This window comes from Rhinopithecus bieti, unplaced genomic scaffold (genome assembly GCF_001698545.2).
Source record: "Rhinopithecus bieti isolate Rb0 unplaced genomic scaffold, ASM169854v2 scaffold_5626, whole genome shotgun sequence".
Taxonomy (NCBI): Eukaryota; Metazoa; Chordata; class Mammalia; order Primates; family Cercopithecidae; genus Rhinopithecus; species Rhinopithecus bieti.
The window spans coordinates 7,794,150-7,818,615 of record NW_016805666.1 but is presented as its reverse complement, the minus strand read 5'-3'; the positions used below and the strand labels follow the sequence as shown (position 1 = coordinate 7,818,615).

General features: G+C 49.6%; 1 protein-coding gene across 1 annotated transcript; it reads right to left on the bottom strand.

Annotated features, from left to right (window-relative positions):
• Window positions 1-2,727: 2,727 nt before the first annotated feature.
• HES1 (hes family bHLH transcription factor 1) lies at window positions 2,728-5,315 on the bottom strand. Its single transcript, XM_017873459.1, is given in 5 exon segments — window positions 2,728-3,370; window positions 3,373-3,687; window positions 4,321-4,408; window positions 4,656-4,751; window positions 4,887-5,315. Coding segments are annotated over 5 exon segments (876 nt in total). The 5' UTR covers window positions 4,995-5,315; the 3' UTR covers window positions 2,728-3,101.
• Between the last annotated feature and the right edge of the window lie 19,151 nt (window positions 5,316-24,466).

The following is a 24,466-nucleotide window of genomic DNA, read 5'->3' as shown; positions in this document are numbered from 1 at the left end:
GCCTCGGGCGGCCTCCCTGGAACCCCGGGCCGCCCCGGCGGGCGCGCGGCGGGGCAGCCTGTCCGCCCATCTGGTTGCACTTAGGAGCCGGGGAGGAAGCTAGGAGCGGGTTGTTACCGGCCAAGGGGTGTGGGAAAAGTTAATTGACTTTAATGACAGTTTCCCGGGACGGTGGTGACGACCAGGGGGTCCAGCTAAACCTCTGGGTCCCCATTCCAGAAACGCGTGGGGTGGGATGGGGCGCGAGGAGGGGCGAGCCTCCGGAGTCGCGCTTCAGCGCTTGGAGAGGGCTCTCGTGTTGACCCAGGAGCACTCCCACCCGCTTCCAGTTCGGCGCCTTTCCCGCTCCGGATGCTGCTGGAGACGGCGGGGGGCCGGGGCCCCGGAAGGGCTCCATTGAGAGGCTAATGCGCGGCAGCCGAGGCCCGCGGCCCGCATCCGGACGCAGTTGGAGCTGTGCCTTATCTCCCGGAGCGATCAGCTCTGCCGGGGGCCGGCGAGAGGGGCTGCTGGTGTGCCCGAGGCCGTATAATTAGGCCAGGCCTGAGGGACCCCCAGGGAGGCAACATCATTGAAGTCGTTTTTGAAGTTTCGCCTCTCCCTCAGCTACTTACTCCAGAAACAGCCGAAGTGCAGGAGGGTACAGCGTCTTAGAAATAAGTCCATTCATCTTCCAGACTTGGAAATGACCCGGAGAAGGGAAATGACTTATCCAAGGTGACACAGTGACTTTGGTGGCATAGCTGGAGCAAGAACTGGAAAGTGCCCTTTCCGGTTTGGAGACTAGTGGGGTTTCCACCCTCTCCCCTTATTGTAACAGAAAAAATCCTCATCGAATAGTCTAAACCCAGCTTTCAGGGGGGAAAACATGCTGTTTTCAAATCACCAATTATAAAACCAAACAAAACACAAATGTGTATTTTCCTTTGATTTAGTCCCCTCCCTAGGAAGATATCTATGTACTCTCGGTGATATTAATAAAAATGCACTTTTAAAATTGTTCCCCTTCAACATGGGGACATTTAATTTTCAACGTGTTGAGATTTTTTTTTTCCTGTGAATTTTAAAGACATCAATGTAGAAGGAATTCCTTGTATAAAAATAAGACATTGAGGTCTGATTATTTCTAGCAGGACAGTTAAGGGCTGCTGGTGGGGCCAGAGGACAGGTTTACCAAATGAAACACTGGTGCTTGAGTTGGGTGTCTTAATGGAACAATTGTTATTTTGTTTGTTTCAACAGGAGGGAAAACGTGGAAAAATAAGGGTGTGTGTGTGTTTCTTTGACGGAAGGTGTGTTGGACACCTTTCCTGTACACAAAATAAGGCAAAAAGGAGACAAATTCAAAAAGGTCTCTTTTAAATCTCTCCCTCTGGGGTGGCAGCTGGGTCCGAAGGTATCTTGAGTGGAAAACTGCTGTCTCCTGGATCATTCCCGTGATAGAGCCGCTCTCCACACTGGCCTGTGGGAAAGGCCAGAGCAGGGCGGGGGAGAGGTAAAGCTTTTGAAACAAGACAGAAAATCGTTGGCTTTATCTTTGTTAGTAAAGCTTCAAAGATTGATCTCTCCCGCCTCATCCTTCTCCTCCCAGAAGCCGGTCTAAGAAAAGGGGGGTGAGAGGAGGCTGGCGGGAGGGGCCAGGGCGGGGAGGAGGACTGGCCGGCGGTGCGGGAGGAGGGCGCGCCCGCCAGACCCACAGCGCGGCTGATGTGTCTGGTCTCGCAGGGCTCGTGGTTTTCATTTCCCCAACACCTGGATGCAGTCAAACACCTGGCCAAATCTGACAAAATCTGACAAGCCTTTGTGATGGGATTTGGAAGAAATTCCCTGCAGATCCTGGCACAGTTTAAAGCTGTCCGCTTTGAGTTAGGACTTGTTAAGGAGGGTTATGTGAGCTGAAACCCGAGACAACCCTTTCGCTTCTATCTGGAGCCCACATCTCGCCTGGAAATGGGGCATGACCAAGCGAAGGGGTCGCTTGCTGTTTGTATTAAAAGGGGAAGATGGCCTGTGTGCCTGCCAGCACAGCTCCCACATGCTTTCTCTATTAGAGCCAAGCACAGAAACTTATCAAAAACACATGTCTGGTGTTAATCATCTGGGCTCAGCCTCCACTTGGGAGTCTAACTAACTGTCCCTTGGCAGAAGGAATCTGTTGACCTTTTCAGCTTGCTTGAAGAGGGTGCAGAGAGGCATTTCAAACTTTTGGGTGCTAGGGAACGTCTTATTTGAACCAAAGGATTGGCTAATTAATGAAGACCCCAACTCTTGAAGGAGGCGCAGCAGTTGGAAGTGTTTTTGCTTTGGATGTCGGTGAGCTACCCTAGGAGAGGAGAGCTGCAGGAACCACCCTTAACGTGCAATGGGCAATAGGTTTGGATCCACTGACTTGGTGAATTTAGTCCTGTGCAGTCTTCCTCAGGAGGAGGTAGAAGAACGAGGGCTACAGACTTACCCGACTGCAACTTAAAAACAATTTTTTTGGAAATCCTTTAAGAGACTGACCACAAGTTTATCAGGGAAACCTTACCAGATGGCTGCTTGTAAAGTAAATGGAATTTAGTCTTTTTAGTTCACGGAGGATTGGTGAAAGGTTTGATGGATTTTTAAAAATGTTCTTTTAATAACAAAAGAGTCAATTCTTGAATTGACCAATTACATGTAATTCAAATTCTACCAAGAGCCTTTTTACATATCCTGGAAGAATCAGTTCTAAGAAAGACATAAAAGCCTTTACTTTTTCCTTTTATTATATTTTCTCAAATAAACTTCCCCAAAGGAAGATATTTTAAGAGCATTTTCAAACATCTTTGGCATCACATAAAAAAGAAATCTCGTGTAAAAAACGAAATGTCATCTGAGCTTTTATACAAAGGCGCAATCCAATATGAACATATAAAATATATACAAATATAGTGCATGGTCAGTCACTTAATACAGCTCTCTCTACAAAAGGTAACTTTTTAGAAATTAAAAAAACACAAAGTAACCACTTAATCAAAAAAGTCCTTTTCTCTCCCAGTATTCAAGTTCCTGTTTACAGTCCAGAGGGAAGAGAGGTCGGTTGGGGAGTTTAGGAGGAGGGGTGGCCTCGAGCCCCCTCAGTTCCGCCACGGCCTCCACATGGAGTCTGCCGTAAGCGAGGGGCCGCTGGAAGGTGACACTGCGTTGGGACCCACGGAGGTGCCGCTGTTGCTGGTGTAGACCGGGATGACAGGGCCGCTGTGCGCGAAGGCCCCGTTGGGAATGAGGAAAGCAAACTGGCCATCGGGAGCCGGTACCACCTGGAAGCCTCCAAACACCTTAGCTGCCTCTCCAGCCTGGCTGCCCAGCTTGCAGGGCGCGCCGCCGGGAGGGGGCGCCGCGCCCCGGGGATGGGCACGAGCGGCGGCGGCGGCGCGAACGGCGCGTGCTGGGGGCCGNGCGGCGGCGGCGCGAACGGCGCGTGCTGGGGGCCGCCGGGTCCTGGTGGGGGCGGCGGCGGCGCCTGCAAGGCGGGGTGCGGCTGCCCGGGGTAGGTCATGGCATTGATCTGGGTCATGCAGTTGGCCAGGTGGCCGAGCAGCCGAGTGCGCACCTCGGTATTAACGCCCTCGCACGTGGACAGGAAGCGGGTCACCTCGTTCATGCACTCGCTGAAGCCAGCGCGGTACTTCCCCAGCACGCTTGGGTCTGTGCTCAGCGCAGCTGCGGGCCAGAAGGAGACAGACGGGTCACCGAACGGCGCTGGCCCCGTGGCCACTGCCTCCGCCCTGGGAGGTCCCAGTGGCGCGCCTCCCTGACCATGGGCCCGTAAAACTGCCTCCGGCAGGGAGGGTGGGATGGGTTTAAAAAACCCCAGCCACCTCTACACACTAGCGTGGCTGCCAAAGCCGAGCCACTCCTTCCCGATTCCCTGTCGCTATATTTAAACCTATCTCAGCCACAGATCTGTCACCCCCACCCCCGCGCGCGATGTGACTTTGGACAATGCCTCCCAATTCATCATCCAAGCCTCATTTCCCCTTCTGCAACGGGAGGGAGTGCTAAACCAGTGACCCCCAGGCTCCACGCAGTTCCAAACCGCCACAGTCCTAAGTCCTTTCGACCCTACCCGCCGCCCGCCACCCTAGCGGCTGCAACCTCTTTCCCTCCCTTTCCGGAACAGTAACAACTTGGAGTTGTGGCTATAAATAAGCCCCAGACCGTGGGAACGCGAGAGTGAGCCAAGGCAGTAAAATGTAGCTGAATGCCTCTCACAACCACGGGCGGAAGTCTGGAAGAAATCACCGCGAGGCGAGCGGGACGCCCGCACAGGGGGACGCGGCGAGCCGCCCTCACCCGTCATCTGCGCCCGCTGCAGGTTCCGGAGGTGCTTCACTGTCATTTCCAGAATGTCCGCCTTCTCCAGCTTGGAATGCCGCGAGCTCTGCATAGGAGGAGGCAAGAAAAGAAAGTGAACCCCGTGTCAGTTGCTTCAGAGTGCTGCGGGTCTCTCCTCCCGGCCACGGAGCGCAAGCGTATCTCTGGACCCCAGCGAATAAGGCCGGGCCCTCCCGCCTAGGAGAACGCAGTACCGGCGAGTGCTAGACCCCGCAGGCGGGGGGTTTCAGTCTTAGTAGCTGAGAAAGTGTTTGCTTTCTCAGTAAAGGAAAGAGCAACATTTTCCCACTTACATCTTTCTTAAGAGCATCCAAAATCAGTGTTTTCAGCTGGCTCAGACTTTCATTTATTCTTGCTCTTCGTCTTTTCTCCATGATAGGCTTTGATGACTGCAAATAAATAAAAAAAGTTCTGTGTTCCCATGGGATCTGCCATTTCATCCCGGGGTTTCAACACAGAAAGAAGCCCCCCCAACCCCTACTTAATCTTGAGGGGCTGCAGAGAGATACAGGTACCGCCCTTACCTTTCTGTGCTCAGATGCTGTCTTTGGTTTATCCGGTGTCGTGTTGACACTGGCTGGGGTAGCAGCCACCGGGGACGAGGAATTTTTCTCCATTATATCAGCTGGCATTTTCCTTTTTTTTTTTTTTTTTTTAATCTCTAGAGAATTTTATTTTTGGAGTTCTTCACGAAAAAGAATTCTTTGTGTCTCTTTTACTTGAGACTTTCACAAACCTACTGAGCAAGTGCTGAGGGTTTATAATAATATTTTGTGGCTACTTGGTGATCAGTAGCGCTGTTCCAGGACCAAGGAGAGAGGTAGACGGGAGATTCCACTGTTATCAGCACCAGCTCCGGATCCTGTGTGATCCCCAGGCCCTGGCGGCCTCTATATATATCTGGGACTGCACGCGAACGGCTCGTGTGAAACTTCCCAAACTTTCTTTCCCACAGTAACTTTCAGCCAATGGGAGGAGGAGACACGCGGCACCGCTCGTGGACCGCGCCCCCCCATTGGCCGCCAGGCACAAGGTCTGGCGGCCAATGGCGCGCGCCTGAGCCCAGGGCACCGGAGGCTACAACGTCAATCAAAAGGATTTTAACCCTTTGCTACTCTCCCTCTGGGCTTTGGTTTAGAGGTGATCTTTTTTTCCTTTCCGCTTTGGTTTTGGTCTTGTCTTTCTTTTGGAGCCAGGGTCTTTACCCTTTATGCCCTCTCTCATATGTAACAGAGCTGCTTTGACTGTAATAAGTTCATTTGAAACACATTTTTTAAAGGTTATCGCCGAGACGCGCAGAAGAAAACATTAGCAGTGGTTAAAAGGGGCCGGGGGGGGGGGGACGGGGCACTCGTGGTAAAGGTGTGGATACCGACATACTCTAAAGTTTCCCGCTTTCAGACCTTTACACATTCAGGAGTGTGGAAAGTAATAATCTGCAGGAAAAGGGCCCATTTTTTTTTCTTTTTCCATGCCCCCGGAAACTGGCCTCTACCTTACAACGCAGGCTTTTCGGAGTAAAGGTAGTTCTTGAATCCCTTCCCCACCCCACCCCACCGTCTTTCAGAAATTTCTCTTCTGGATTTGGGGCCTTAGACCCCGCGCTTCCCCCCAGGAAACAATCAGAATAATTTCCAACTGGGTGGAAGAAAATGGTATTTCAAATGAAAAATGAACAAGGGGGCTCTGAGGTGCAATGCCTCAGGGATCGCCCCTCGCTTCACCACCCTTTCCCTTTTCATCCGAGGCTTTAGTTTCTGCGGCGCGTTGAGGTGGCGGCAAGAAAGCACCTCTCCCTCCCTCGCCCCGCGGGCGGCCTCGGCCCCCGCGCGCGCGGCCTTAAAAGCTACACCAGCCGAGCTGCAGTTGACATCAGCCCGGCCGCGTGGGCGGCCTGGAGCCGAAGCACGTGCCAGGATGTTTTAGTTGCCGCCAGCGGCTCGGCCGGGCCGGGAGATGTGTGTGTGCGTGCCGTGGTGTGAGTGAAGTGTGTGTGCGCGCGCCCGGGGGCAGGGGGCCCGGGGGGCGGCGGGGCGGCGGAGAGCGGGGGCCGGTCCTGGTCCCGGGAGGAACCAAGAAGGTAAATAGCAGCGCGTGCTCGAGCCTGGAAAACTCCGCCCCTGCGCCTGGCCCGGGCTCATTGGCGCGCGCTTGCGTGGGGGGTTGTGGGTGGTCCGGGGGCCCCTCCTCCGGCCCGCGGGCCAGGAATCGAAGGGGCGGCGGGCTGGAAGCCGAGCCCCCCGGCGCTCACCCTCCTCCCACAGTCCCAGCCAGGTCACTCTTCTGGGCGGGGAGCGCCACCCGGGTGGAGAGTGGGAATTCTTCCCACCCCCCCCCAACCCTCACTTTCGGGCTTGGGGTTTTCAACCTCGGCCTGAAAGCCGCATTTGCAACAGCCCGGGGGCGAGGGGGGCCCTCCGAGTTTGCTCTGCCCCCGGCCTCCCCCACGCGGGGCCCTGGGCGCCGCCCGCGGTCACGGGATGCCTGACCGCACTAGGAAGCGCCCAGGTCAGCCTCCTGCCTCCGCTCCGGGACTCGTGGTTAAAGCGGCTTCGCGCCCGCCCGCCCCTTCCCCGGGTCCCGGCGCCCGGCCGTCCTCACTGCCGCCCGGGAGGCCGCCCGGCGGGCGGCGGGAGGAGGCCCGGGCGGCGCGGGCGGCTGCGTGCTGCCGCTGGCGGGCAGCGCGCCGGAGGAGTCGCCGACGCCGCGCCGGTCACGTGGCGGGCGCCGGGCCGGGAGCGCCAGGCCTCTGGCGGCGGCCCCTGGGGATTCGAGCCGGCGGGCGCGCGGCACTGCCTGGGCGGCGGCCCTCCTCCGCTCCTCCGCCTGCCCGGTCGCCGGCCCGTGCCCCAGCTCCGCTCTTCTCGCCGCCTGGGAGCCTCGGCTTGCGGCCCTCCGGGCACCGGGAGCCCAGCGTCTTGTTCTTGTTTGATGTGGCCTCCCGCCCCCTCAGCCCTTCCCGCTTCCCGGAGGCCTGAAGCACGGTTCTCAGACACTTCATTCCTTCCTGCCTCCCAGCTCCCTACTGAGATAATGTTGTCAATGGTTTCGCCAGATTTCGTCCCGGATGAGATTCAGTGGTTCCTGACTCTGGGTGACCCTTGGGCAAGCCGCCTTCTTTCTTTCATTGTGGAACACACGCGCAGTGTCAGACACTGTGTTAAACCCTGGGATTTCCACGATGAGAGATACAGTGGCAGCCTGCAAGAATGTGACAGTAAACTGCAGGGGCAGACAGATGCTGATTTTCTGATTGATGACTGAGCATTCCTTTATCTTTCCTTTATTTTCTGAGTTAGGTGGTGGCCTGAGAGATCAGGAGGACGGAAACAAAATAGGAAACCACACTTGTATGGATAACAGTATTGCTGGTCTACTTGGGTTTACAGCAGTGAGTAAGACCGTTGTTGCCCTCTGGAAGCCAGCACTCTAGAGATACATATGAACGTGTACAGCTGACACCTACGGATGTCCCAGTAAATTCCTCTGGGGGGTCCTAGGTTCAAGAAAGACATATGTCTGGATAGAGGTAAAATGCTATGGAGTTTCAGGAGAATTAAATTACTTTTAAGTTGAGGTACTTTGGAAAGTTTCCTGGAGAGATTGGCCTGTGTACCTTGAAAAATAAGTAGGACTGGGGCATTGGGAGTGTGCTGAGTCGTGGGCTGGAGAGGATGCAGGTACCCATGGCATTAAAGGCCAAGACCCTGGAACTGGAAGACTTTATTCAGAGAACATGGTCTGGAGCCTAGGAAATGTGAAGGACTAGAAGAGGCAGCTTGAGGCCATGTCACAAGCTCCTTAAACATCTTGCTAAAGGACTTTGGACCTTATCTTTAGACAATGGAGAGCCATGAAACATTCTTGAGCAAAGAAGAGGCATCAGGGTTTCCCTTTAGAAAGCTGGCTCTGGCAAAAGTGGGAGAGCAGATTGCAGGGTTTGGAGGCAGAAAGGGCAGTTATGCGGTTCAAGCTAGTGAAGAAGGTTCCTAGGAGGCAGGTGCAGACTGACTCCCAGAGGCATCTGTCTACATCAGCTCCTCTGGACATTGACTGCACACTCTTAGGACCTGAGTTCAACTCAAACCTGCCTACCCTTTAATGCAGTGTTCCCAACTCCCGACCAGGAACTCAGGAACTCAGATTTAGTTCCTGAGTCTTAACTAAGGAATCGTGGCTCTGACCGTATTAACCTAAGCCTCATTTCCACCTTCCAGGACAGTCCTCCAGTCTGCAACCAAACATTTACCTCATTGCAGGCTTGGTTTACTCACTGCTGCCCCTTGGGCTACTCTGAGATTTTTTTTTTTTTTAAATGTTTTCTTACGTTGCAGAGTGAGCTGTGCCCTGTCATGTTCTGCAGAAATGGTGAACAATGCCTCCTTTGTTGACCTGCAACCTGGGGCCAATGGGGAAGGAATTTTCTTTCTTATTTTAAACAGATGGAAAAGTGGTGATGACAGAAAATTGTCTGTTGCTTTTGGAAGACGTAGGGTTTTCCTGTGTGGTTAAAATCCTCTCGGTGAAAGGTGGTGAGCCTGTGAAGTTACCCTCCTTTCTGCCACGGCCCCAATAAGCTTTGCAAGCTTCTTAAAATGCTTCTACTGAGTGTCTGACTTTTTAAAAACTTCCCAAATGCACTGACCCAGATTCTTCCGGGGAACTAAACCCTTCCCAGGGAAGCATGTTAACCCTTCCCAGGTTCCCCCCAAATCTTTCAGAACCAGTGCCTGCTCTGCTAAGCTCTGCCATGACATTGACTGCCGTCTGCTGGTTGGCCTTCATTAACTATTGGGGTGTGCCACCCCCTGCGCATTCTAAGAGCCTTTTTCATCTGATTCTGTTCCCCACTCTATTTGGCGCCCTGAAAGTACATGGGGAATGGAATATGGTCAAGTTAGGGTCTCACTGCAGTACCTAAAGCAGCCTCGTGGGTCAAATAGTTAATCAACTCATTTATTGCCACTTTGGGAGTGCTTGGACTGGTAGAATGCGCAAGTAACTCACACACACATTTTTCGATAGGGGGACAGAGGCTCAAGTAACAAAAAAAATTAACTATGTATTTATGTCTGGACCAAAAATAAATAAGTAAATAAAAATAAATTCCAGGAACTCTCTGGCTTTCCACTCTTAACCATTCAAGAAGAGTTTCTTGCATGTGGGCTCATAGATGACTTTTCAGTTTCTAGGGAACTGAAAAGTTATCCTAGGCAGTGAAAATAGGACCCAACTTTGTCCTCTCCCCACCCCTTCTCAAATGGGACAGTAAGCTCCTCAACTCAGGAAGAAGCATCTGGATTTGGAAGAATGCTCTTAGATAGAGAGAAACAGCCTTTATTTTTCAGTCATCCTTTTCCTCCGACTCCCAAAGCAAAGAGAAACTGGAGCCCAGTTGGTCAGAGGAGATCACGTCTTTGATCCCACTGTGATACCAGCATCGTTCTGAATCGTTCTGACCGTGTCGTGCAATAAATACAACCAGGGGCTCCCGTGCTTGTCTCCACCCACACTGTCTCCCCAGCCCTGACCCTGGAAGGGTGCTTTCTCTGTCTTACTGCATCACCTGTTTGCTTTCAAACCATAAAACAAATAACTGCATCTCTAGTGAAACTCCCCTTTGTCCCCTGGTATCAGAGTGGTTTGTGGGTTTGGTTTAAAGCTACAGAAAGGAGAGAGCAAGAGAAGAAGAAAAAAGGTATTTTGCCTGAGGATTTGAAGCTTTTTTTCCCCTTTTCCTCCGCATGACTGACTTTCTCACACTCAGATTCACTCCAGCCTGCCAGAGACGTGGTAGCTGCCTTGCCAAGAGCTATCCTGGGAGGGCTATTGAAAGAGCTTTGAGTAAGTACACACAGGGCGGATTTTCTCCTCCCCTCGGTACCTGCTCCGCACCTGTACAGGGAGCAGTCCCACACATATCACCTGATCACAGCCCTTTCAGGGACCGTGAGAAAAATAAAGCCCAGGGTAGAAAGACATGTTTGTTGTCTCTCCAGGGCTGCAGCCAGCTTCCAGCAGTCCGAGTGCCCAGAAACAGCACATTCCAGGCTGGTTGTGCACGCATGTTTGCTGGGGCGCGTGCCAGATGGGGGTGCTGGGAAGGGGGGGCAAGTAGAGGTCACCTTTGTAATGACCACCTTGCTGCCCCGGTTCTCTAGCATGTGCTGGCTGGTAGCTGGAGAACCCTCTGCTAGAATCAGTATCATAGTCTTTCTAGCTAGCAGTCTGTATATGCTGTTCACAGAATTCATAACCAGGATTTTTTTTTTTTTTTTTTTTTTTTTACCTGTAAAGCCCCTGAAATGGAATTTCAACGTGTGTCTATATGTGCATATTTAACAGGAGCTTAACAGATACTTTTCAAATGCATAAACTGATGGGTCACTTTTTTTTCCCTGAGAAGAGGGTCCACAGCTTTCAGCAGAATTGCAAGGCTCTTTGCAATCAAAAAAGGATAAGGAAAGCTGATCAGGGAATCTCTGCTTACTAGTGGGTACTCTAAGCCCCAGGGAGAGAAGGGACTTGCTCAGCTGCCCACAGCAACATAAGGCTGGGGTGTGTGGGGTGTAGGGTGGGCAGAAAGCAGCTGGGAGCTCTTTTTGCCACACCACACTGCTGTGATCCTTGGGTAATTTTAGATTGGGTTTATAGAGTTGTGATCACCAAAGCCTGCATTTAAAATAGACAATAAAGACACTTCGAATTTCTACAACTTTTTACTCCCGAATTCTGAGACACTTGAGCAGCTCTGCATCCAATTTTTGGATGGAGAAAGGGATAGGTGAGAAAGCAAAGTGTCTGCTGAGAAAAGAGGAGTCGGGAGTGCTTGCAGCAGGAGCCCTGGTTTCCATGCAGAGGCATTAGAAACAACTGCAACTGCATTCCATCTTTGATAAAAATAAGTTGCTACTTCTGAACAAAACGCCTGGTTGATTCCTGGCCAAGCTAGGACCTTGCACTGCAAACTGGAGATGGGGGTGGAAAGCAGAAGCTTTCAACATGGGCTAATGGCAGCCTGTACTACTCCCCCCACCCTCCAACACTCACTTGGAGCCAGTGAAACCAAGGGAATGTGCACTTTTCTAATGGGCTCTGAAAGAGGATGGTTGCCAAGAAAGCCTTTCCCAGTAGGGTGGAGGTGGGGCATCCTGGAATGGCTTAACTCACACGTTTGGCCCAGCCGCAGCAGCGGTGGTGGGAAGGCTCTAAATGTCCCTGCTAACCTCCTAACCTCTGAGCAGAGCTTCTGTGAGGCGAACCTGCAAGACCAGGGGTGAAGGAGGGTATCCCTGAGGGATCACAGGGATGCTAACTTGCACCCTTGTGCCTGAAAGGGTCAGAGCCATGCTGGGGCTGGGGCATGTGGGGGCAGGCCCAGGGACCTCAAGAAGCCTCTGGAAAGTGGGGTGAAACCCATCCCCTTTAAACTCAGGGCATGCATTTGTTTGCCTTGCTGATAAGCTGTTCAAATGGTAACGTCAGACCAAATTTCTCCAAAAATCAAAAACAGAAAAACTTAGCTATCCAGAAAAACCATTTGGTAAAACTCAGGACCTGAAAGTGATTTGGGATGAATCAACGTATTTTCTTTTTTCTTTTGTTGAAAGGGAGTCTCACTCTGTCGCCCAGGCTGGAATGCGATGGCGCAATCTCGGCTCACTGCAACCTCTACTTCCTGGATTCAAGCGATTCTCTCACCTCTGTCTCCCAAGTAGCTGGGACTACAGGCACGCGCCACCACACCTAGCTAATTTTTGTGATTTTAGTAGAAATGGGGTTTCATCATGTTGGCCAGGCTTGTCTTGAACTCCTGACCTGAAGTGATTCGCCCACCTTGGCCTCCCAAAGTGCTGGAATTACAGGCATGAGCCACTGCACCTGGCCTGAGCCACTACACCTGGCCATACAACATACATATGTGTGTGTGTATATATATTTATACACACACACATATATATACACACACATACACACACAATTTTTTTTTTTTTAGATGGAGTTTCGCTCTTGTTGCCCAGGCTGGAGTACAATGGCGCAATCTCGGCTCACCACAACCTCTGCCTCCTGGTTTCAAGTGATTCTCCTGCCTCAGCCTCCCAAGTAGCTGGGATTGCAGGCATGTGCCACCACGCCTGGCTAATTTTGTATTTTTAGTAGAGATGGGGTTTCTCCATGTTGGTCAGGTTGGTCTGGAACTCCCAACTTCAGGTGATCTGCCCGCCTTGACCTCCCAAAGTGCTGGGATTACAGGCGTGAGCCACCGTGCCTGGCCACAACATATTTTTAGTTACAATAATCATCAGCATTCTTGCATTATCTCATAGATTATAGAAAGATGGAAGCTGGAAGAGACGGCAGAAGGGACGTAAGAGGTCACCGAGTCAGCCCACTCCTTTAATGGATAAGGACACAGCCCAGGAAGAAGCGACTTGCACAGGGTCAAGCAGCCTCCCAGAGGGGAAATAGCAAAAACCAGAACTGCCTGCCAGTCTAGAAACTCTCTTTACTATATCCCTCTATAGGAGAAAAACATTTTCAAATATCATCTACAGCAAGTGACTAACATTACCACCAAACATGAATTTTACAGCTAAGACCCTGAGCTATCTGCTGGTGAGTGATTTTGGTAGGGTCACAGAGCATAGTCCCAGGTTTGCTGTGCTGTGATTCTCCTTTCTCAGATTTGCTCATCACCCTATATTCTCTGAAAAAGAAGGGATCTTAATTTCTCAGCTCCAGGACATAGGAAGCCTTTTGCAGGGTCTGTCCAGGATAGGCAGGCTGCCTCTCAGTCAACCAAACCAAGCCAAGCCACATGTCCTCTCTTCTTATAATTGCCAGTGTGTTCCCCTGATTTGCGCTCTGAAAGGAAGATTAGAAGAGGCAATAATTCTAGCTCTGGAATCAATGCTCCAGTGGTGCTAAGCTTTTATCTCAGGACCAGAGAAGATATGATGGTAGGAATACAGCGAAGGGCCTGGAACACTAAGACACTGCTGCTGGCCGGCTTCACATTTAGGAGAGGGAGAAGTGAGAAAAATAATGGATCTTCCAAGTGGTTGAGAGATGATGTTTTGCAAATGAAATATGTATTTTCCTTTTAGATGTCAGGCATAGAGAAGAAGAGAAGATGGTCCGGGCAGCTGCCACAGCTAAGCTCAAGATGATAGGGCTGGGCATGGTTGATCACACCTGTAATCCCGGCACTTTGGGAGGCTGAGGCGGATGGATCACTTAAGGCCAGGAGTTTGAGACCAGCCTGGCCAACATGGCAAAACCCCGTCTCTACCAAAAATGCAAAAAATTAGCTGGGCGTGGTGACGCGTGCCTGTAGTCCTCACTACTCAGAGGCTGAGGCATGAGAATCACTTGAACCCAGGAGGCAGAGATTGCAGTGAGCTGAGATTGCACCACTGCACTCCAGCCTGGACAACATACTGAGACTGTGTCTCAAAAAAAAAAAAAGAAAGAAAGACTGATGGGGTCTAGCATGACTGGGACCTTCTGGTCTCTTCCACAGAGTGGGAGGTACCTAAGGTACATGTCACCGCAAGGTATTACTTGACAGTTGACGAGGCACTTTCAAGTCCACTATAGCATTCTGTCCTCATACATAGCCATTTGTTCTAGACTGTCTAGGCTGGAAGGGCTTTGTTGGGCATCCCAGGCGGGGAGAGACTGGACTTCTGTGGTCAATGCAGGAGACGTTTGGCTGGACTGCGGGCTGTTGGGGACTCCGGATATGGGATAGACAGGCGTTCTGGAAAATAGTACCTCTAGAGAGAAAGGGTAGAGAAAGGAGCTTACAGGCCAGGAGAGTGCTGACTTCTCTTTCTTAGGGAAAGCCATGGATAAGAATCAGATTTCCAGAAACTGGAACAGAGGACAAAAGAGATGTCTGTCAAGCTGGTAAAGAATGTCAGTAATCCAGAGGACAGGCACATCTTTGTGGGAAGAGGAAGTGAGGGAAGGTCCTGTTCTTGTGGGGGAAAATCAGAAGGGAGAGACATGAGGGGAAGGATCTCACTTAGCAAAAAGATGACTGAGCAGATTCTTGAAATGACACACAGAGGTAGGGTCCTAGGCCTCCCTGAACTGAGGGTAGAGCTGCCTGGTTCAGCATTTAGTGCAGAAAGCCTTTCTGGGAAGATCTCAGAAAAGAAGACCAGGTTTGAGAATGAGGGCCCTTGTGGAATTCTGGAAGCTGCATCACTTTGTACTGGTTAGTTGTTCGTTCCATGCTGTTTGTGCTGCCAGAGGTGTAACATAAAATCCCGTAGGCTTCCGTGGTGTGTAGATGTGCCACATTTTCTTTTTCAATCTATCACTGATGGGCATTGGGTTGGTTCCAATTCTTTGCTATTGTGAATAGTGCTGCAATAAACATACGTATGCTGAGATCATGTCCTTTGCAGAGACATGGGTGAAGCTGGAAGTCATCATTCTCAGCAAACTAACACAGGAACAGAAAACCAAACGCTGCGTGTTCTCACTTATAAATGAGAGTTGAACAATGAGAACATATGGACACTGGGAGGGGAACCACACACACTGGGGCCTGTCAGAGGGTGGGGGCAAGGGGAGGGAGAGCAACAGGACAAATACCTAATACATGCAAGGCTTAAAACCTAGATGATGGGTTGATGGGTGCAGCAAACCACCGTGGTACATGTATACCTATGTAACAAACCTGCACGTTCTGCACATGTATCCCAGAACTTAAAGTAAAAAAATACATGTTTTTATATATCTAGCTATATGTATGTGTATATATATACACTTTTATGTATATGTGTATATATGCACATTTTATATATATACACACATATGCACGTTTGTGTATATGTGTGTATATATATGCATATATAATCTCATAGGCTGGAAAAGGTTGTGGGGTTGTTTGGAAATGAAGACCAGGACTGGGGACTTACGGGGACCATACCCTGCTACTCAGTTTAGGGGTGATGGTTTGGGGCAGGAGGTCAGGGGACAGTGGCTCAGAACAAAGGGTGAGGCAGTATGCTGAATCCTTGGAGCTTCCGAGAAAGGACCGAGCATGAATCTCCATAGTTCCTCAACCACTGTGGGCAACTGTCTACGTGACAGAGCTCATTTTTGGATTCCCTCAGCCCCATTCGGTGTACTGACGTTATGTTTAGTAGGGAAAAGGAGTCTGTCCTTTTGCGGGCTTGGACCTCCACAGACCAGCGTTGGTTGAAATCTGAGAGGACTCAGGGAGAGTGGGTTCTCTTGCAGCATGCTGGTGTGTGCCAGGCTCACCTGACCTGACGGGAGGTCTCCTGATAAATTCCAAGCACATTGCTGGCTCCTGGAGGAGGTTGCCACGCTGTGCATGTATCATGCGTGTATCCAGCTGTGACCTTTATCTCCATAGGCTCTCACCGTCACGGAGGCACCCCAGTACTCAAGTTCAAGAATTCGATTTCCTTGTTATGGGTGGCTATTCATCTCCTCCCCTGCCCTCAAAGCCCTGGCACCTGGGGCAGACCTAGACTCGGCATCTAGAACCACCTGTCACCTGGATGGAGGGGTAGAGTCTCAGCTCATTTTCTTTGTATTGAGTGAACCTGCACTGATGACAGACAGTATATCAGGGGCTAAGACCATCTAATTTCTAATTGTCTGTTTAACTTAATTCCACTCAAATATTCTTGAGCACCTACTACATGCAAGGCAAAATTACATACCTCTTTTCACAGTTACTTCCATCCCCGCCTGCTATTCAAGCACTATTAATCTGTGCAGAGTGTGACACCCCAGGCTTATAAAAATTTCCCAGCTAGGCACAGTGGCTCATGCCTGTAATCCCAGCACTTTGGAAGGCCTAGGTGGCTGGATCACTTGAGCCAAGGATTTCAAGAGCAGCCCAGGCAACGTGGCGAAATCCTATCTCCACAGAAAAATACAAAAATTAGCTGGGCATGATGGTATGTGCCTGTAGTCTCAGCTACTTGAGAGGCTGAGGTGGGAGGATCACTTCAACCCGGGAGGCGAAAGCTGCAGTAAGCTGAGATTGTGCCACTGCACTCCAGCCTAGACGACAGAGCTAGACCTTGTCTAAAAAAAATAAGATTCTCATTACCTCCCACATCCTTTGCCTTTCTGATAAAGAAGCTATGAAACACCTCATGGTATTAGGTAGAATACTTTTCACAGAACAGTCACTCTCAAATATTTGGAGAATAAATTCGTAAATGAACTTAGACTTAAGAACAGGTTTTATTGGATTCAGGGAACCCTCAGATGGTGAGCATATTCTTCTAAATTCTTTTTGGCTGCAGAATCAAAGGGGGTGGGTTTACTTTGACTACTCCTGGTGACCACCTCTGGGTAGCCGGGATACCTCTGCAGACAGCTCCATTCTGTGCAGTCAGGTGAATTTAGAGGAGTCTGTGGCTGTCCATGTTTTCCCAGGCCTATCTTTATTGATGGTTATTAAAGACACACCACCACATGGCAATATGCAAGTACAAAGCAATTCCCAGGGTAAGGTACGTGGGAAGAGGCAAGATACTGAGCTCCCAAACAATTCTACTGTAATCGCAGTCTGCCATATCTATGTATAGTTAATAAGTAAGATTTAAGCAGGCAGGTTCCACTGCTGGGAAGCAGATGGAAAGGGAAAAAGGCCAGTAGGCAGATCACTGGTCCTTCTGGAAGACTGGAAAGAAAGTGGAGGGCAGCTGGGACAGGTGAGCCCAGTGGGCAGTTGCCAGTGTAGTACACAAGCCCAGCCAAAGGTCCTGAGGCAGGGCCATTACTCACCTCTTTTCCCACCTCACACCTCTTTTCATATGAGCTCCCCGTGGAAGATTCTGTATAACTAAGAAATAAATAGCAATTGTGCCCAGACAGCCTGGGTTAAATAAGTGTAAACACAGCACACAGAAACACCTGTTTTGACAGAGCACCCCAACACACCTGTTGTTTTACGATGCTGAGTGATATCGGTAAAGGGGGCTATAAAGCGGAGGCGAAATGCCCTTCAAGATTTAAATAGTGACTTGCTCTGTGAACTTCAAGTGTTTTACAGCTGAGATTTGACTGGCCTGCTGATTATTTCGGTTAGGAATGCTGAACATATATCTACATAGATATTCAGGAGAAACTGGATAGCAGGGTGGCGAAAAGGCCAGCTCTGGAGCCAGACTGCCTGGGTTCGTGTTCCACTTACTTGCGTTCTAGCTGCGTGACATAACAATTCTGTACCTTGATTTACCTATCTGTTCAATGGGGAGATATTCATTGTATCTACCTTATCAGAGTGTTATGAGGACCCATATATGTAATGTGCTTACTATAGTGCCTGGCATTTTGTAAATACAATATAAGTTCTCAGCTACCTTTATTATTACTGTATAGTAAACATCTCTGATATGTAAGATAGGTACCCTTGTTCATCTCATGAAAATTCACAAGATGCTAATGTTTTCAAAGAAATGGATGGCAAGCACCCTGGTAAACTGGTTCATGAGTATACTGGCAAACCAAAAGCTTCAGCCCATTTCTTAGGAATCACAGGTTCTAGGGCTGGGAGAGACCTTAAAAATGATCTGACTTCTTCTTTTTCAGGGAAAAGGGTCCCCACCACCCAAGCACTGTGATTTTGGCTTTGTGTGCAGGCAGGTGCAGCGCTTGTTGTGGTCCTGCCTTGAATAATTGAAACGAGCCTCAGGTTCACAGAAGGAAGAGATCTGAATGGAGGCAAAAACATCAGGCGTCAATGTGGGCCTGGCGTGCAGGATGTGCGGGTGGTCCTCCCTCCCTCACAGGGACAGGAGGGCGTGGGAAGGGCTGCAGAGGGAGGGGCAAATCAAAAGCATAAATGTGGGCACACCCTCCTTGGACCCCCATCTCACTTGTAGGAGATAAGATTGATGGGAAAGACGAACACCCAAGACCCTCCCTGCTCCAGCTCTGTGGAGGTGACCGTATCATTTAGGGTTCAAACTGGAACACTTTTGAGAGTGGAAGACAATGCTGGTAACACTGATGTTGGGACAACTGGCATGAGCTGGGATACATGACCATCCCAGTTCTGTGGGCCCCCGACTGCACGTGCTAGATTCACGTGTCCGTGCAGTCGTGGTATCAGCAGAGATGCTTCCTGAGGGACAGGGAGAAGAAAGATTATTAAAAAATCATTCATGTTTTAGTGCCTCCATATCTGTGAGGGGTGATACCATTGATCTACCATCCATAGAGGGAGGAACCCCATTTTTGAGCCTAGAGGACCTCTTTTAGTGTGTATAGGGGAGAAGGAGAGGGAGGTCCTGTGACGGCTGTGCTTACAGTGTATTTAGCATGACTTGGTTTCTTCTTCTTCGATAGAGCAGGTGTGCTCTGGACTTGCCTACCTATCAGTTTGCACCCAGGTGTGGCTACGGCGTAGAAATTCTACAATGGACTCTTGCTTCTACCGAACATGGTTGAGAATGTTCATTTTTCGAGAGTGTGAGCTTATGGAAAAAGTAACTGCTACAGTTTGAAGTCCAGGCCATAGTTTAATGGCTGAAGGAAGTCTCCCAAACGAAGGAGCACTTTCCCACGTGAAATATTTGCCCTTTTAGCCTTGAATTTAACTAAGTTTTAATAGTTAAAAAAATACTTTTTTTTCTGAATAGTTCAAAGTCAAGGTTTGTACTTTGTTAATTTCCTTCAAACAAACAAACAAGAAAAGAAAAATGGCTCCCTTTCCTGAGTGCTCATATATGTGCTATTTAATGATTAATAATACCTTGTAGGTTATTGTTTGACGTGGTCTCTATTGGTTTGAACAGAAGAATACTGATTCACTCTTAAGGCATTTATGAATCACAAGTGTTTACCCTGAGACAATAAACGAAAGGGAGAGATAAAAATAATACCCAAATATGCAGAGTTCTTTGAGTAAAACCTGGAGATAACGTGGGACCTCAGTCTTTGATATCCTGAGTGGGGACCACTGCTTTCTCTCACAGAATGAAGACTGTGTAGAATGACCAAGACGGACTTTTCCGTTTTGCAGATTTTTCCTTTCACTTGTTGGTAGATTTGAGGCAGTTTTTCATCCCGGTTTCCGTATCATGTACATTGGTTTTCCGTCTCCCTGGTTTTGACATTCATTTGTAAGGAAGAGCCTTTCCAGGTCTGCAAAGGGCACCCTTCCCTAGAGTTTCACTATTTTCCCCTTACTCCAGAGGAGGCTCCAGCAGTAACCCGGATGAGAGGAGAAAGGCTGGCCTCTGAGGGGCTGGTGGGGCTGGAGAGCAGGAGGGATTCAAGAGATTAAGAGACCCGACAAGTCTTGGTGACTGGATTGGACCATGATGGAGAAAGAGGGGTCCAATGACGCCACTGAGTGAGTGGGTTGTGGTGGCTCGTGCTTGTGGTCCCAGCACTTTGGGAGGCCAAGGTGGGAGGATAGCTTGAGCCTAGGAGTTTGAGAGCAGCCTGGACAACATAGGGAGACTCCATCTCTGCAAAAAAAAAAAAAAAAAAAAAAAAAAAATTAGCAGAGTATGGTGGTGCCCAGCCGTGGTCTCAGCTACTCGGGAGGCTGAGGTGGGAGGATCACTTGTTCGTAGGAGGTCAAGGCTGCAGTGAGCTGTGATTGTGCCACTGCACTCCAGCCTGGGCAACAGAGTGAGACCTTTAAAAAAAAAAAAAAAGACATCAGGTTTGTTACTTGAGCAACTAACTGGCAGACCCTTCTTCCAAATTCCACGTTTAATAATGATATCTCTAGACTGATTTTCCCTCCTTACTGCTGAGAAGTATAAAGTTCTGTGAAAGAAGACTGACAAATTTGCAGTTACCTCTGATGGTTCTTTTTCAAAATGTTTTACTTTGAGATAATTTTAGATCTACAGAGAAGTTGCAGAAATAGTACAGTGAACTTTCTTTTACCCTCTAACCCACTTCCCCTATGTTAGTCTTACACAACCATGGAATAGTCATCAAAATTAAGAAAATAATCTTGCTACAATACTAAAAATGACAGACTCGATTTGGATTTTACCATTTTTTCCTACTCAAGTCCTTTTTTCTGTTATAGGATTCCATCTGGGATTCCACAGTGCATGTAGAGGTCACATGACCTTACTCTCCTGCACTTGGTGATGGTTTAGGGGACTCGTTAGTGATTTTGTAGCCTGCTCCTCCTTTTGTGTGTGTGTGGTGTCTTCTCAGGATTGTGTCGAGGAGCTGCTTTATTGGAAAGACATCACAGAGAGAACGTGCCCTTCCCAGGCATGTCAGGGGTTCCATGATGCCACTTTATCTCACGGCCAATGTTAACCATGATCACTCGGTTAAAGTGGTTTCTGCAAGGGTGATTCTCTGTAAAGTGACAATTTTCCGTTTGTGTTTCCTAAATATTTTTTGTAGGGGTGGAGGGGAGTACTTCAATACTATGCAAATGGTCTATTTCTGCTTACACTTCTGTCCACTAAATTTAGAATCCATCAAAGGATCTTGCCTGTAGCAACTGTTATTGTGGTGATCTAATGGGGATTTTTTCAAATTTCCCTCATTCCTTCAACATTTATTAATGGGAACTCTTCCGAAGGAAGAGTTTGCCTGACATTACACTCTGACAAAGCAGAAATAAAAAAAAAACTCGTATGCTTTTGGAGCCTACATTTTAGATGAGATAGATAAGCACAATAAATAAATGGGTTGGATGCTATTTTACAAGGTGATTGGGACTATAGAGGGAGATTAAATGGGGAAAGGGGAAAAGGAGTGCCGGGAGGGTGCAGGTTTAAATTGCATGCTCAGGAAAGGCCTTAGAGAGATGACTTTGACTTTGAGCTTGTTGGGGGAAGCTTCCTAGAGTGAGGGAACAGCAGGCACAGAGGCTCTGAGGCAGGACCACCTGCTCTAGGAACAGCCAGAAGGCCAGAGTGACTGGAGCAAAGTGAGCAAGGGGAAGAGGAGGGAGATGGAGCTGAGAGTGAGAGCGATTGGGGCCTGATGGTGCAGGCTGGTGGGAAGGAGCATTCTAAAGATCTAGCTATTGCTCTCGGGGAGGCAGGAGCCATTGCAAAGTTTTGAGCAAAGCGGTTACATGACATGCTCCTTATTTATTTATTTATTCTTTTATTTATGAGACGGAGTCTTGCTCTGTTGCCCAGGCTGGTGTGCAGTGGCGCAACCTCCACTCAACCTCACTGCAACCTCCACTTCCCTGGTTCAAGCGATTCTCCTGCCTCAGCCTCCTGAGTAGCTGGAACTACAGGTGCGTGCCACCATGCCTGATTACTGTTTTGTATTTTAGTAGAGATGGAGTTTCATCGTGTTAGCCAGAATGGTCTTAATTTCCTGACCTCGTGATCTGCCCATCTCAGTCTCCCAAAGTGCTGGGATTACAGGTGTGAGCCACTGCGCCGGGCTGACATGCTTCATCTTTGTAAAGGATCACTTTGGCTGCTCTGCGTAGGCAAGGATAGAGGTAAACTGCAACCTTAATCCAGGTAAGAAGTGAAGGTGGCTTGGAATAGAATGGTAGGAAAGAGGTAGTTGGATTTTGGACGTACTGTGAGGGTTGAACACGGGAGGTGCAGAGGCAAGTTTGGGTGGCACTCGCTGGCCACATGGAGTGTAAACTCTGTGACTCCCCCGTGGGAGCCTTCTATAATCTGGGTCCACTTTTATTGTCTCTATGCTGCACCTCATACTTGTCTCTGTCCCAGGACCAACCTTCTAAGGCCAAGCCACCACCGACATTTGCTCATACAGTCTCCTAGCCCTCAGTGGCCTCAGCCAATCAAGATCCTTCCTGCCCTTCCAGGCAACCACCACCCCAGCCCCCACCAGCTCTCTGAACACCAGCCGTCTAGGTCATGGATGGCAACTAGGCTCTGCTTCACGTGTGCAGCCCCTGGAGGGAGGTACAACCTCAAACTCCCCTGCAGCCTCAGAGGCCCTTAAACACAAGAGCCAGCACTGAGTGCATCCCAGGCTCGGTGGTTGGCTTGTTGGTATATGGCATATGGTAAGAATGAGACACTGTATTATGTTTCCTCTTACTCATGCAAGTACATGTTGCATCGTACTCCACATGGATTCTTGTTTTGTTTTTTGTTTTTTTGTTTTTTTTTTGAGACAGGGTCTCACTCTGTCATCCATGCTGGAGTGCGGTGGTGCCATTTTGGCTCACTGCAACCTCCACCTCCCGGATTCAAGTGATTCTCCTGCCTTAGCCACCTGAGCAGCTGGGACTATAGGTGTATGCCACCTCGCTGGCTAATTTTTGTATTTTTAGTACAGATGGGGTTTCACCACGTTGGCCAGGCTGGTCTTGAACGCCTGACCTCAAGTGATCCGCCCGTCTCCACCTCCCAAAGTGCGGGGATTATAGGCGTGAGCTATTGCACCCATATTTCTTTTTATATAAAAATGATGTCTTGGCCGGGCACAATGGCTCACGCCTGTAATCCCAGCACTTTGGGAGGCCGAGATGGGCAGATCCCGAGGTTAGGGGTGTGAGACCAGCCTGGCCAACATGGCGAAACCCCGTCTCTACTAAAAATACAAAAATTAGCCGGGCGTGGTGGCGCATGCCTGTAATCCCAGCTACTCAGGAGGCTGAGGCAGGAGAATCACTTGCACCCAGGAGGAGGTTGCAGTGAGCCAAGATTGCACCGTTGTACTCCAGCCTGGGCAACACAGTGAGACTCCATCTCAAAAAAAAGAAAAAGAAAAAAAAAAAAAAGATGTCTCTGCCTCTCCCTCTGCCCTTCAAGTGAAAGTGAAATTCCAGATTTCTCCCCATTGGGCCACTCTGTATCCCCAGTATCCCCCAGTCTGAGAAGGGAGATGAGGGGGATGCAGGAGAGGCAGGCAGCATCTGAAGACTCATTTGCTGCGAATGGATTTGTCTCCTTATCGATTGAATGATTGAACTTAAAAACATGTTTAAAATGTCAACCAGTACAAAAGGGTAGGTCATGAAAAGTAACCCTTCCGTCTGTGGCCCGTGTCCCTCAAGCCTTGCAGCGGCCATTCTTGCCTGTCCCCTATATACCCATCCATGCTAATGGATTCCTGGCTAGTAGTAGACGGTAACTACCCATGGAAAGTAAGCTGCAGTGCTGTGAAAACCAGCTCTGAGCACTGCGCTTCCCAGGCTAAAGCAGCCTCCGTGCTGAATGGCCAGCTACAGCGTGGTCAACCTGCCATTTGATTGTTGTCCTTGGCTCACACCACATAGGGGTGAATTTGCAAGGACTCCACACTTGAGTGCAATTGGGGCATTTAGTGCCACCCTCCTTGGCTGTAGATCTGTGCCCTCACCAGGAGATTATTGTCATCGAGACTTCCCAGGTTAGCTGTTGTCTCATCTCTCCCTTGAAGTCATCCAACCAGAGGGAGGAGCACAGCCAAAAGCTCCATCAGGTAGAAGGGCGGGTGGGAGAGGAGGGTGGAGGAGCCTGCCTCTGAGTGCTGTTACAGCAGTGCCGGAGATGACGGGGAGACTTCGGCATGGTGGGGGGCGGGGGGGCCTTATTCCTCCCCACTCCGCTTTGTACCTGACAGGCCTAGAGGCTCACCTGAGAGGCAGTACTCTTTGTCTACCTTTCCCATGGGAAATCACCACCGCCAGCATAACCCCTGAACTCTGCTGGGCCACTGCCAGCAACTTCCAAGCCTTTCCCCTGCCGATTACAGTGACATGATGTCGTTTTTATTGAGGCAAGATTAGATTTTTTTTAAAGGTTTTCAAAAGTGTCGTTCACATGATCTCTAGTACTTTTCCTATTGCTTGAAGACCACAGAGCTGCCAATTTCAATTTGCTCCAGCTTTTGTCACTGGAAGAAGCTTAAAAGAAGAAAGAAAGGGGGAGAAAGACTGGATGAAAATATTCCTCTTGGCCCTAGCAGTTAGTGCGAGGGTGGTGGGGGACACCCGCGTCACCCACTTCCTTCGTATGACTGCTATAATAAGATGTCGGGAGCCTGAGCTCCTGGAGTCGCACCTGGCCTCCTGACAGTGCATGAAGATCACTTGACGCAGGGTTTTCATGTCGTAGCTGGAGAGGGAATGCACAATCTTGAGTCATTCACAGGAGCTGGAGAGGGTTAGAGAGGATGCTGG